The 12247-nt window shown below is 35.2% G+C and overlaps 1 protein-coding gene across 1 annotated transcript; it reads right to left on the reverse strand.

Moving 5' to 3' along the window:
* Window positions 1–1579: 1579 nt before the first annotated feature.
* Window positions 1580–9472, reverse strand: LOC116025304 (ubiquitin carboxyl-terminal hydrolase 5). The gene is made up of 13 exons (XM_031266501.1): window positions 9111–9472; window positions 8181–8414; window positions 6708–6852; window positions 6477–6536; window positions 6283–6378; window positions 5354–5761; window positions 4993–5133; window positions 4685–4855; window positions 4117–4374; window positions 3874–4022; window positions 2816–3358; window positions 2413–2686; window positions 1580–1993 (listed from the first exon to the last, which is right to left on the reverse strand). Exons 1-13 carry the CDS (start codon window positions 9227–9229, stop codon window positions 1811–1813), a joined length of 2781 nt encoding a protein of 926 aa, XP_031122361.1. The 5' UTR covers window positions 9230–9472; the 3' UTR covers window positions 1580–1810.
* Between the last annotated feature and the right edge of the window lie 2775 nt (window positions 9473–12247).

Here is a 12247-nt window from a genome sequence, read left to right on the forward strand (position 1 = left end):
GGTCAGAGTCATGAAATGCCTTTTGGTTTTCATGCTCCCCTCGAAGTATATTAGGAATCGTTCACCTAAGGTCTCAAAGCAATCAGTACATTGCGACGATAATGATAAGAACCATCGTTGCGTGACTCCTCCCAGTGTTGAGAAAAAGGCTCGGCAGTACATTGGGTCATCTGCTCCTATTACCATCATTTTTGCTTGAAAGTCGATTACCTGCCAAAGATCTTGTGGTCTAGTGGCACCTGGTTTACACTCCCACATGGAAGGGAGTGGGTTCGAGCCTTAGTGGAGGCAACTGTTGACTCTACCACTGACATTAGAGTGTACGACACACATCATGAAACATGTAAGGGGAAAAACTACCACTACCAAATATCAATAGGCGGCGGAAACATGTAAGGGGAAAAACGGGGAAAAACTACCACTACCAAATATCAATAGGCGGCGGAAACATGTAAGGGGAAAAACTACCACTACCAAATATCAATAGGCGGCGCTTGCAAGATCATAGTACAATTATGATCTCAGTTATGATCTCAGTCATATATACAAACACAACGAGACAAATCCACAACTTCATTCCTACATCATAATCTCATTGCATGACGTTGTGCTCTATACTATCACAATAACTCAATTGCACATGACACATTACTAAATACCAATAAATAAATAAATAAAAATAAGTACTGAAGAGGACGTTGTGCTCTATACTATCACAATAACTCAATTGCACATGACACATTACCAAATACCAATAAATAAATAAATAAAAATAAGTACTGAAGATAAAGACAATGACAATGTTACCCAAAAGAGAATTAAAAAGGCTACGAAAAAGTAGTATTTATTTATACTATCATTTTTAGACTAAGTATTTAGATTAGTGTTTTTTACAAAATTGTAAACATTTATTTTAGTGAAAATTATAATCAATCTCATATTATATCTTGCATTCATAAACTTTGAATTACCGATTTAAATAAACAAATTCAACATTCAATTAAATATGCATGAACATCTCCTATATAATCTTGCATTGATATACTATGAAATACTTATTTAAAAATAAACATTGAGCATTATCTCATTCGCATGAAAAACTATTACATATATAAAGAACCAAAACATTTTGATCTTATTACTAATAATATTAGGAAACTAGCTAGAGACTTTGTTAATCTTGACTTTTTGTTTGTTAAACAATCTACGTACAAGGTCGCCCACTTTCTAATTCGGGGGGTCTTGTCCAAGTCTGGTTGTGTGGTCTATTTCTCAGTCCCGTTCTCTTCTCTTTTTTCATGTTTTGGAGCTTGACTATATTTAAACTAATACTTCGTATAAGTTTTCCTTTACAAAAAAAAACAAAAAAAACAAAAAAAAAAAACTTTTTCAAAGTCTAAAACACTAATTATTAAAATTTACCTTTCCCTTGTTACTAATACTTGTTTATCATTTATTGCACTGGAATAATTTAGTTTCACATAAAATTGTATTAATCTCTTATGAAATTTGGTACCCTACATGTTCTTATTTCAAACTACTGGAGCTCGATAATAACTAAATCAAATTTGACCCTGAATAGCTCACAAATAGGACTCATATAGAAGTACAGAACATGTGTTGACTTAGTTAAGCAACACAACTATAATATCTAAACATCTTTTCCAATTTCTCAGATTTGCAAAATCTTTAAAGATCATTTTCATCCAGTTGCTTGTATATGCTGCCTATATATTTCTCTAAGTAATAATAATACAGTAATATAATCCGCTAATTCCAGTTCTTACATGAATGTACAAAACCTAGCATGCTACTTGCGAGAAGAGATGGTGTGGTGACCACCCGAGGACGCTATCCCATTGCTTGCAGAATTATCATCGGTTTTTACCCTCCGATAGAACAAAACGTAAGCAGCAGCTGACTTCACGTCTTCTTCATTGATTGGAGATATGTGGCTGTCATCAAAATTGTACCACCTATTTTCATCCAGAAGCTGCAAATCATTGAAGCCACAAAAGTAAGTTCTCTAGAATAATCTGGACATGAAAACTCATTCTTGTGGTGAAGAGAATCATAAAAAATCCAAAGAGAACACTTTTGTTTACATATAAAATATTATACAACATTCTGAACCGTGATTATGAATAGGTTATTCATAAGGCTAAGACTTAAACGTACAGTTGTAGGGTACACATGTTATTTTTTGGAGTGACGAGGGAAACCTGCAGTAAACCTCGTCTTGTGACCCTAGCCGGCAAAGGACCACAAGGAAGTAAACAAGCCTAAGTTACCTATAACTGACTGACTCAAACCAAGAAGGCTGGAATTCAATCTTGTGACCTTGTGGTTACAAGTTTGTATCCTTAGACAACTTGGATAGGGTTACCCCTGGGTACACATGTTATCGTTTACCTTGATATGTGCTGTGTAGTGCCCACTTCCCATGCCACCATAATGATTTGTTAAGGCATAGAGTTCATAAAGCTGCCGTTGAGAGTTGTTTTTGTTTGCTACATACTTTGTCACGTCAAAATCATGGATGGGAAAATTGACAAAAGTTTCCAGCTTATGTTTCATTGACCTACTGTATGAGAACCTTTTAAGGTGAATAACGAGCACTTCAGGTAGCCTCCAAAGGTCAAGCTTCTTGCTTGCTTGTCGTCGCTCCTTGCACTGAGGACAATACCTTCAACATTTTTGGACAAATAATGAAAAAAATAGTGTCATTAAGATGAGGAGCATTAGTATCTTACTGAAATTATATGTATGATCTGATGGTGTGGTCCTGTAATTAAAAGGAAGAAGAAGAACCCACCACATATCTTCAGGCACCAGAGGCTCTTCACGGAGAAACGCTTCCAAGCAACTGTATAATGAAAGAGGTTCAGTACGAGCTTTCTTTGTGACTGACCCATATTTTGTTACTTCCGGCAAGTTTTCAAGGTAGTGAGTATCATAATTTTCCAAGAGCTGCTGTGGCCAGTCGATAAATACCAGTATAGATTTTGATGAGGAGGACACTTTAACCGCCTTATCTTCTCCAATGGTTAGGTCAATACATGCATTATTTTCATCAACCAGCTGCAAAGGTAGTTTCTCATTGGCATCGGCAACACCAGAATCTTTACATGCTTCACTAGTGCCAGCTGCACTGGAAGAATTAGGTGCTGCTACTGATGTCTTGGCACTAGAGAAATTGTAGTATCCTGGATTTTCTGTTCTTAACATTGGTGAGAGCATTTTGTAAACAATTGATTGTATGTCGCCTCTGGTAATAGCATCATCACATGAGATTGGTGAAACAAGAGGTGTTCCATAAGGCTTCCAACCCACACTGCTCTGAGAAATACCAACTTCACTGAAAAGAAGAAGGCAATGCTTAATCAGGAATGATGTTCATGCACCAAGCAATTTGAATAACAGGCACCTACAAATTATTTTCCTTACACAAAGGCATGCTAAACAGGGGTAAAGCTAGAATCCTTTGCAGCTAGCACACATGACCAACCTATCTGAATAATACTCCGTAAAATTAAATTAATTGAAAACGCACTCAAATTATTTTTTGTACACAAAAGCATGCAAAATCTGAGAAAAGCTAGAAAACTTATAACAAGCACACAATTATCTGAAATTAAGATAACCATTTGTTGATGAAAGAGAAGAAGATAACAAAAATTTAAGGGCACTTGATGAGGCAGCCCAAATGCTTCTTTCTAAAAGCTTCTAATAAAAGGAAACTAAACCAGCTAGTAGTCTATCAAATATTCTGTCATGACATCGCAAACAGGAGAAACAATTGCATATATGTCTAATAAACCAGAAGAAAGTCCTTATGTGCTCCACCATAATAAAAGAACAAAATACCCCTACCGCTCTTCACGCCGATGAATCAGTTGGAGAAATTTTGAGCTTTTCACCAATTTAGGGATCTTATAGACAGCAAGGTGGTCATCATCTTTTATAGAAGATAAAGATATCAGAGGGTCTTCCAAGTACCGATGAATCAAGTGGCCTCGTATCTACAAGCAACCGAAGACAAAGAAGTAAACCTAAATAGAGATGATTGACCCTCTTTGAAAGAATAAAAGATTATAAAATAATGGCAGTACTAACCTCAGCAAGCAAGAACTTCTCATTAGGCTTTAAAGAACAAGCATTGGCAAGTGCCTGGATCAAGTCCCTGCAGCGTCCCTGCTTTGGCACTGTAACCGTGCAAGCTGAAGGTAGTGCACTTCCATCACAAGTGAATATTGTCACCGTCATACTTCGGGTGGTGGCAGATTGCAGCGGCAGGGAAAGGTACATGAATGGATCGAATGTAACAGAGACTTTATTACATACAGGACAAACAAGAGTCGACTTGTACTGACCCTGTGAAATGGGGAGGGCACTCTAGCTTAGAATATTGGCTTAATTAAAGTTGGAAAAAATTGCAATTTCTGAAATCCAGACTCAGTTCTGAAAATAAAGAACACACAATAAAAAGGCCAAATTCCAAATAATTTTTCTAAGAGAGAGTTCCTAATTACTTGCCTTTGCCAAGCACATCCTATAATGAAAGCTTAATGGCAAGGTAGAAGATTGAATTTCAGTGTCTTAGTTATATATATATATATGGAAAAACAGTGTCTTAGTTATATAGTGGAGAGTATATGTCAGTGTGTCTAAATAGTTCACTCACTTGGCATACATCCACAATGATTGAATCATTACGAGCAATGTGATTTGCCCAGTACTCATCAGCAACTTCTTCATCAGGCCGACCATCTGCATCTTTTGATTTTATATACGGTTTGTGTTTGACACGATTCAAGTCCTCATGAAGTCCATCTAATAGAAATGCAAGAAGTTCCTACAGAAAAAAAAAAAAAAAAAAAAACCATGTAGAAGATTTTTAGCATATACATACAAACTGAAATAATTTTTACATAGGTTATACCACCTTAGAATCATATCAATGTTTCTCTTCTCTTTTATATGCATTATTACCTGAGAATCATGCTGATTATAACCACTAAATTGTGGTGCAAAACGAGCAAGCTTTGTCTTAAATGGACGTGGGGCTACTGGAGTGCGCCCTGGTGCCCACAACTTTCGAAGCAAATCACCAAATGCTAAAGCCAGCTCACCCTGTGTATTGGTTAGAAGAGTAAAGATAAGAAAATTTATGAAGCTGCATATTTACAGTTAAGAAGATTTTCTCTGCAAATACATGATAGTCCCTCTGCAAAAGTAGGTTTGGCCATGGAAAACCTTACTTGATTATATAATTATACAATCTCTGTCAGCCTATCATGAGCTTGGGATATGAAATAAAGCCTTTGCATAAACATGGTTATATGAAACTCACCACCATCCCCAAAGGATTCTGCTTGTTAATCTCTTGATAGTAATCTTCTCGAAAGTACCGAGCAAATTCTGGTGTATGAACCAGACACTGTATTGCACTGTTCATAAAGCATGTATTTCCGAGATTTAACAACCCAGTAAGACCACAAGCAGATCCCCTAGTACTAACACCACTAGTTCCATATGTCTTCTCTGTCTCCCTAACTGGAGAAGCCAGGCTCTGCAACTGAGACAACTCAGCATTGCCATTTCTAGCTGAACCCTTGCTTGCAGAAAGGCCTCCAGCAATTGAAAAATTCAACTTAGAAGGTTCGACGTGACCCGTTATTGTTCCATTAGGTGCAGATCCATTATCATGAATGAAACTCGCACCACCACCAGCATTATTACTAACAACCTCCACTAAGATCTGCTTCAAGTGGTCACATACAAGAGAAGGAGAAAAAAGCATCATACTCAAGTTTATTAAATATTGAAATGACTTAAAAGGGGACAAAGGTTTTCAGGGTTACTAGACAATTGGCCCATCATTCACATTTACACATGATTGGTCTAATAAAACTTCAATCAAAGAGCACACTTTGAATGGTAAACTAAAAATTGTTCTCATATTAGCTTTTATAAAACTTTTCATGCAGATGCACACTGTCTAAAGACGAGTCTTTCACATCACCCTGTCTCTATTTTCACAAAAAGAAAAGACAGCACATCAGGGAGAAAAGGATAGCTAACAACACAAAACACATACATAGACATCATTCTAGCTGTTCACAGACAATCAACTTGGACATAAATGATAAGAATGGCTTTGTGGATGGATCAACAGGCATCAATTTAAATGTGGACCTAACTTTCTGATGCAAAACTGATTTCTTTAGCAGAGATAATAGTTGTCAAAAAAATTAAATGTTCGTAAATAAAGAAACCCACATCCTGATCCATTTGAATATTTGCATCATCCAGTGTCTTTTCCATGTCATTCATCAAAGCATGCTTTTGATGGCTAAAGTAGTCCCATATGCACACCTGCAACACAGAAACTATTGTAAGTAGTAGAAACATAACTTGTATTATTGAAGACAAATGAAGATGCAAAGCATAAGGCACACTGATGAAGACTTTACTTGCTCTGGATTAAGATTAAAGATTTTTGAAGCTTTTTTGTGTAGTTCTCCAATTGTCTCCTGCTCAAAAGAAAGAAAAATAAACATTTTGAATCCTGTAGTAAACTTGAATATGTAAGATCAACAGTGTTATTCCATTCCTTCTTGCTCCTGTTGTATTTTCTTTGTTTTCATATTCATTGCGGGAGTAGGGAGTTTAAGCAAATGTAAGTTGATACTGCTCATTCATACTTTTTTACTTATCCTTATGGTAGAGCACTCATCATTTGGCATCAGATGTAATTGGAGACGTAGAGGATAAACTTCTACAGCCAATTCTGTTTGTGAGAGCCCTGAGCTGATTACTTTTCGAGCCAATATAGGACCGCCTCCATACCTAAACCAGGCAAACAGTTTTTAGGATTCCCCTATAGTGAAATAATCTAAGCAGAATAAACTTCAAAATAGGGATTATATTTCAGGTTAATCTTAGCAATTAGAAACCAATAGACTGATTCTCATCTAGAAAGCACTAATTAAAGAAGGATATGAAGGAAAATCATCCATGGTCCACCAATTAAAAAAGAAATGTATTTGAGGACTCTTGTGTGATTTATCACATTTTAGTAAGAATAACTGCTAGACATATGTGTAAACCGAACTGCAGTTTTTTGTACTCTTTATTTCATAAGGTGTACATTAGATAAACTGTTGAGATTAAAGGCTTCTCTAATGTAACAAATATTTGAATCTGAAGTTCTATCCTGTCATGGTTGAAGGGGCAAAAAAGTGGTGAATGATAGCATGTGAGTGACGCAGCAAAACCATTTCCGTTAGCCACTAGGATGCAAGTCATATGATCTGTAAGAGGCCAATAAATCAAAATAAACAATCCCATGTTTCTTAAATAATATCACTTATTTAGTGATTTTGAGAACTTTATAATCCCAATATGAAGTTAAAATTCTGACAGAAAAGTCATGCATTTCCTAAACCAGGCAAGCAGTTTTTAGCATTGCCCTATAGTGACATAATCTAAGCAGAATAAACTTCAAAATAGGGATTATATTTCAGGTTAATCTTCACAATTAGAAATCAATAGACTGATTCTCATCTAGCAAGCACTAATTAAAGAAGGATATGAAGGAAAATCATCAATGGTCCACCAATTAAAAAAGAAATGTATTTGAGGACTCTTGTGTGATTTATCACATTTTAGTTAGAATAACTGCTAGACATATGTATAAACCAAACTGCAGTTTTTTGTACTCTTTATTTCATAAGGAGTACATTGGATAAACTGTTGAGATTAAAGGCTTCTCTAATGTAACAAATATTTGAATATGAAGTTCTATCCTGTCATGGTTGAAGGGGCAAAAAAGTGGCGAATGATAGCATGTGAGTGATGCAGCAAAACCATTCCCATTAGCCACTAGGATGCAAGTGATATGATCTGTAAGAGGCCAATAAATCAAAAGAAACAATCGCAGGTTTCTTAAATAATCTCACTTATTTAGTGATTTTAAGAACTTTATAATCCCAATATGAAGTTAAAATTCTGACAGAAAAGTCATGCATCCCCCCCCCCCCCCAAAACCACCCCTGCTCATGTTAGGAAGGGCAGCCTGAAGCTGTTAGGACAGGGAAAATCTTAAAGATGTACTTGAAACTACAACTTATATCATCTAGTCTAAGAAAACAGAAGATGCTTATATACCATATTACCATGTGTATAATTGATTCCAGACTTCCTGAGGAAGCAGTATATAATCAGTGCCTTCTACTAGAGTATCACGGAGCTCTATTCCCATTACAGAACTTTCTGATGTTGCTTCATATATAATGTCAGAATTATCAATACTTGAAGGCCTTTTCAGAGCACAATGCTCAGAAGCAGATCCATCATTCAAACCATTAATCTGGTTTTGATTGACATATTCAAGCCATTCATGCCACCACCTGTACAGAAAAAGTGAGAAGTAGATATATATTAAAGACTATATAACCATGTTTTGGATGTTAACATATACAAATAAGGCAAAAAGGACTAATCTTTCAGAATTCAGCATATGAACTTGCACTAATTAGCAACTGTCTTCTCCCAAAACATAATTACAAAAGACTTGCCTACTCTCTGAGTCCGATGAACTTTATTTCAACATATGTCATAATTTTCTGAAGTGGGACTAAAGTTTGAACTGCATAAAACTCAGTGTTTTTCATAATTAAACCTAGTGGAGGGTTTCAATGAAACAAAAACCTAGAAGTCAGATGTAAGCCATTACAAGTAGCAAATCAGAAATATCAATCCCGTTCATCATATTTTCCTTTCAATAAAAATGATAAAGATCATAATTTTCTGTTTATTTTAACAACCAGAAAGAATAAAGCATATAGTACTCCTGGTATTTTCTTGAAGACTGAAAGAGAAAAGGCTTTTGATACTAAGGGGCACCAATTGAACCCTTGCCCACCGACTAAAACCCTTGTTGCTTCTCAACCAAACATATTTTTGGGAAAACAAACTGCTTTAATCATCACACAAAAAAAGATTATGAATAGAAAACATGAATGGAAACCCTAGAAAAATGCTGCTGCAGAGTTTTCAGATTTATCTGAGGAAAAAAAAAAGACATAAATTTGCATAGTTACCACCTCTGAGTGATTAAATAGAATGTATCGCCTTCTTTGGTCTGAGCTTCCGCGGAGATTGAAATGTCTCTGATACACAGCTTCTCTTCCTCTGGTGTCAGCTCCGATTTAACTTCCGGCATCTCCTGGAGCCGCTATCTTCCTCACCTCAGTGACGAGTAAATTTAGCAAAAAATAAATAAAATTCAGGGTATTTAGGACTGAAATTTTTGGTTTCTTCACATAAATTAGGTTTCAGTACTCTACTCTCTGGTGCCTGGGGAGAGAGAGAGAGACTGGAAATTTTTGCTCTAAGAAACGGTTTGGATTATTGCACACATTAATGATCCCTTCCCTTTGCGGAAAATATAAATTTAAGAAGAAAATGCGGATAAAATCTTTGTTTGTGTAAAAGCTCCTTCTAAAAAATTATTTATGCGTTTTGTACGTGAAGAATGCTGCATTTCTCAAATCTTTTCCTTTGAATATTATTCTATTTAACTTCACATAATTAACATTGTTTTTTTTTTTTCAAAAAAAAATCAATTAAAGATGAATACTTAACAATAAAAATACCCATTTGACTCCTATATTATGTTATTTTGATTATGCTACAAGTTATATGTTAACAAATAATATAGTTAATATTTATTTGAGTATGTAAAACATCTCATATTCTCAATTCACTAACTCATGCTTCCTCAAATAAAGAATTTGAGCAAAAATAAGGAATCTTTGAGATGAAAATATTTGTAAATGTTATGTAATTTGATTAATCAAGCATATCAGAAAGCAATTAACTTATTGATTTGATATCAAGAAAAGGCTTTTGATACCAAATGCGTCTGAGTATCGCGAAAAAATTATTTTCTCATTTTTTTCTCAGAGTGCAGTTAAATAATAATTAAAATATTAGGGTTAAAATACTATCTATTAGGTCAAATACTTACCAGATCTAAGCATTTTGTTCGTTATTGTGAGCTGCAAAAAGCTTTGCATCCCTTCTGTCGTCTCGTTCTTCAAGTATGCCAATGGCCCATCACCCATTATTCTTCTTAGACTTCTCTTTTTCCTATTTAATATTCCTGTGTGAGCTTCGATTATCGATCACCTCTTCTTTGCTTTGTTTTTCTTTTGTTTTTATTGTTTTTATTATGTTGACACTTACAGAGGGAGAGAGAGAGAGAGAGAGAGAGAGAGAGAGAGAGAGAGAGAGAGAGAGAGAGAGAGAGAGAGAGAGAGAGAGTTTAGCATAATTCTTAGAATTATAAAATGAAAAACCAAATGTGATATTTACAGATGAAAAGTTTAATTTTTTTTCAAAAGTTATTTTTTTGCCGAGATAGACAAATGGGCAGTTGATAGAGAAAGGAAACTTTCTCAGCCCATCCACATCTCTCACTGATCATTTGTAAAATGTTATCCCTTTACGGTGATTATTTCAAGTCCTCAAAAAGGGACTAGTTATTTCTTTGTTCATCTGGTCATAAATTGGGTCTTTTTTCTTGTAGATCTAAGGATTTGTAAGAGATTTTGTCGAATTTTGGCTTGTTTCACTTGAGTTCTTCTCTCTCTATATACATATATTTTGTTCTTTTTCATGTTGGGGTGGTGGTGCTCAAATAAGTGAATGAGGTTGTTGTGTATATAGTGGCGTTTGTGAGAAGATGGTGGTAGAACTTGGGGTGTTGGTGAATTTTTCCAGTAAAAGCGAGGCGTTGAGTCGTGGAGAGTTATGGAATATGTGAAGGTTGAAATACTAGATATAGTGGTTTTGGAAGGTTACTGTAAGATGGAGACTTGGTGGGAGAGGATGAAGGTTGTTTTCTGATGATGCTCACCTTGATTGTGGCTAGTACAAGTTCTCGATATGATGTAGTGTTGAGAAGGAGATGGAAGCTAATTAACTATATCAATATTAGGGTTTTGAGTTCAAGTTGGGCTTATTTTGTGAGCTAGATTTTCTTTGTATAAAGAATTTTGTTGGGATTAGTAGATTTTGAATGTTGGATTAAGTAGTGTATCTTTCTGTGAGTTTCAATTTGTATATTATATAAATTGTGATAATAAAATTTTCATTATTTCAATAAAGAAAAGATGTGCGGAGTTTGACTTATTAGGTGAAAGATTGATAAGTGTCAAAAAATAATTATGTATGCCTTATGACTCATGCATTTTGTTTGATCTGTTATATATTTTTGCCCAAAATGTTCCTCATGTGCTTTATTTGTGTAATTAGATTCAAATATTGATAATTTAGATGAATTGAATGACTTTTGGAGTAGTTGACAATTATGTAATAATGTCCATAATATTTTTATAACACTCCCTATTGGACATTATTTAGCCATATTCATGCCTCATTAAAAACTCACTAGAAAAACCCGGTGGAAAAATCTAGGTGAGAAAAGAGTACACGATATATAGGTAATGCATGTGTTGCTTCGGTTGCCTTATTAAAAACCTTACACTGAGAAAACCCTGTGGGAAAAAATAACTCAATTAAGGGAAAAAGAGTACAACCGTAACCTTCTGGGTTCAATCTTTTAGGGTTGCAAGAGTTTTTGGTCTTCTGGACCCATAATTCATGTGCACCGAGATGTTGTTGCTCCCCTTGAAGACAACAACCTTCCTAACCTACACATACCAATTTTATGTGCATACTTTTCAAAAATAGATGTAGGTAAGGACTTAGTGATTAGATCTGCTAGATTTTCACTAGATTGAATCTTTTGAACTTATATTTCACTACTCTTCTGGAGCTCCTGTGGATAAAAGAATTTTGGTGCAATATGTTTAGTGAGATTACCTTTAACATATCCATTATTCATTTGTGTAACACATGTGGTATTGTCCTCATACAGGACAGTGGGGGTTCTTTTAAGGTCTCGTACAAAGCAATGATTTTAGAGCGGTTTGACGAGGTAGTTATTAGTGCTTGTTTAACTGATTTCCATGAGATAGCAGTACATCTACAAAGGAATACATATCTGGTTTGGGATCTAGCATTATGTGGATCAGACATATAACCAGCATCCGAATATCTCACTAATGTGGTGTCTTGGTTTCTTTTAAATAGAAACCCAAAATCTTTTGTGCCTTACAAATATCTAAGGATATGTTTTATGCCATTCCAATGCTTTCTGGTTGGAGCAACACTA

This window comes from Ipomoea triloba, chromosome 7 (genome assembly GCF_003576645.1).
Source record: "Ipomoea triloba cultivar NCNSP0323 chromosome 7, ASM357664v1".
Classification (NCBI taxonomy): Eukaryota; Viridiplantae; Streptophyta; class Magnoliopsida; order Solanales; family Convolvulaceae; genus Ipomoea; species Ipomoea triloba.